At 35.5% G+C, this 1,061-nt stretch overlaps 1 protein-coding gene across 1 annotated transcript in view; it reads left to right on the forward strand.

The window, feature by feature from the left end:
- Positions 1 to 1,061, forward strand: part of LOC119592950 (muscle calcium channel subunit alpha-1-like) — a gene marked incomplete at its 5' end in the record, with an annotated part of 130,968 nt that overhangs the window by 71,254 nt on the left and 58,653 nt on the right. The window contains 1 exon segment of the mRNA XM_037941842.1: positions 81 to 527. Coding sequence (XP_037797770.1) covers positions 81 to 527 — 447 coding nt within the window.

Here is a 1,061-nt window from a genome sequence, read left to right on the forward strand (position 1 = left end):
ATATAATTCCTCCAGCCAAGTTCTTTTATAAACTTATATTCTGTCTCATTTATTTAGTTTCATTTCTGTGAATATTCTGAAAACCATATTGCATTATCCTTTCCAATCCTAGTTTGCCCTCTTTATTGGTAATCACTACTTTCACTTTCCATCCAACATTCACAGTCATCTGTACCACTTATAGGACATTCTCTTCATATCTCATCAGTATCCTGTACTATCCTTTTAATATTGTCCATATACATCCAGTCTGGGTGCCTTTCCCCAGAAGTTGTCTACCCATGGCCCATACGATGGAAGCCATCACTTCACAACAAGTACCCTTTTACCATACCACAAGTGCTCCTCCTCAACTCTTGCAAACTATCACCTTACAAAGAGTTCCAGTATGGCATATCAGGGCTCCCCCACACAAGCTAACCTTACAGTTTCCCCTCAGGGATGGAGCTATTTCGGTGGTCAAGATCCTCCGTGTGCTCCGTGTGCTGAGGCCACTCAGGGCTATCAACAGGGCCAAGGGTTTGAAGGTGAGTTCCACTGGTTCATCTTGCTTTCAAGTTAAACAGAATGGCTCAGATGTGGAAGGTAATGAACTGACAATGTGAAATGTGTTGTTGGAAATGATCATGAAGATGCAAGTTGGTAAATATTTATTTGTATGTATGACAGGATAATGACTACAAAGCTTTTTTTTCAAATAGTTAATATTACTTGTTTATTCATGAATAGTCTTGATACAAAATGTACATAGGGATCCTTTGGAATTTGTGTGAAAGCCTATTTTCCTTTTGATGTTTATTAGTATATTAGCTGGTGTAAATGTACAGACATGGAAATAAATCTAAAGGGCAAATAATGTAATCTCTTTTGAAAATGCAGGGAAGTATTTTGACTATATATTTGCTAATGATTTGCAGTTATAATGCCAAGATAAAAATTGACTGATTAAAATCCAAAACATAGTATAACAATTATGAAGATAATAGAATAGATGTAAGTTGCAAGATTAAAAGTTTCATGTAATTCATCATAATTAAAGGATTGTGTTTACAGTATATATA

The sequence above is a fragment of the Penaeus monodon genome, chromosome 31 (assembly GCF_015228065.2).
Source record: "Penaeus monodon isolate SGIC_2016 chromosome 31, NSTDA_Pmon_1, whole genome shotgun sequence".
Lineage (NCBI taxonomy): Eukaryota > Metazoa > Arthropoda > Malacostraca > Decapoda > Penaeidae > Penaeus > Penaeus monodon.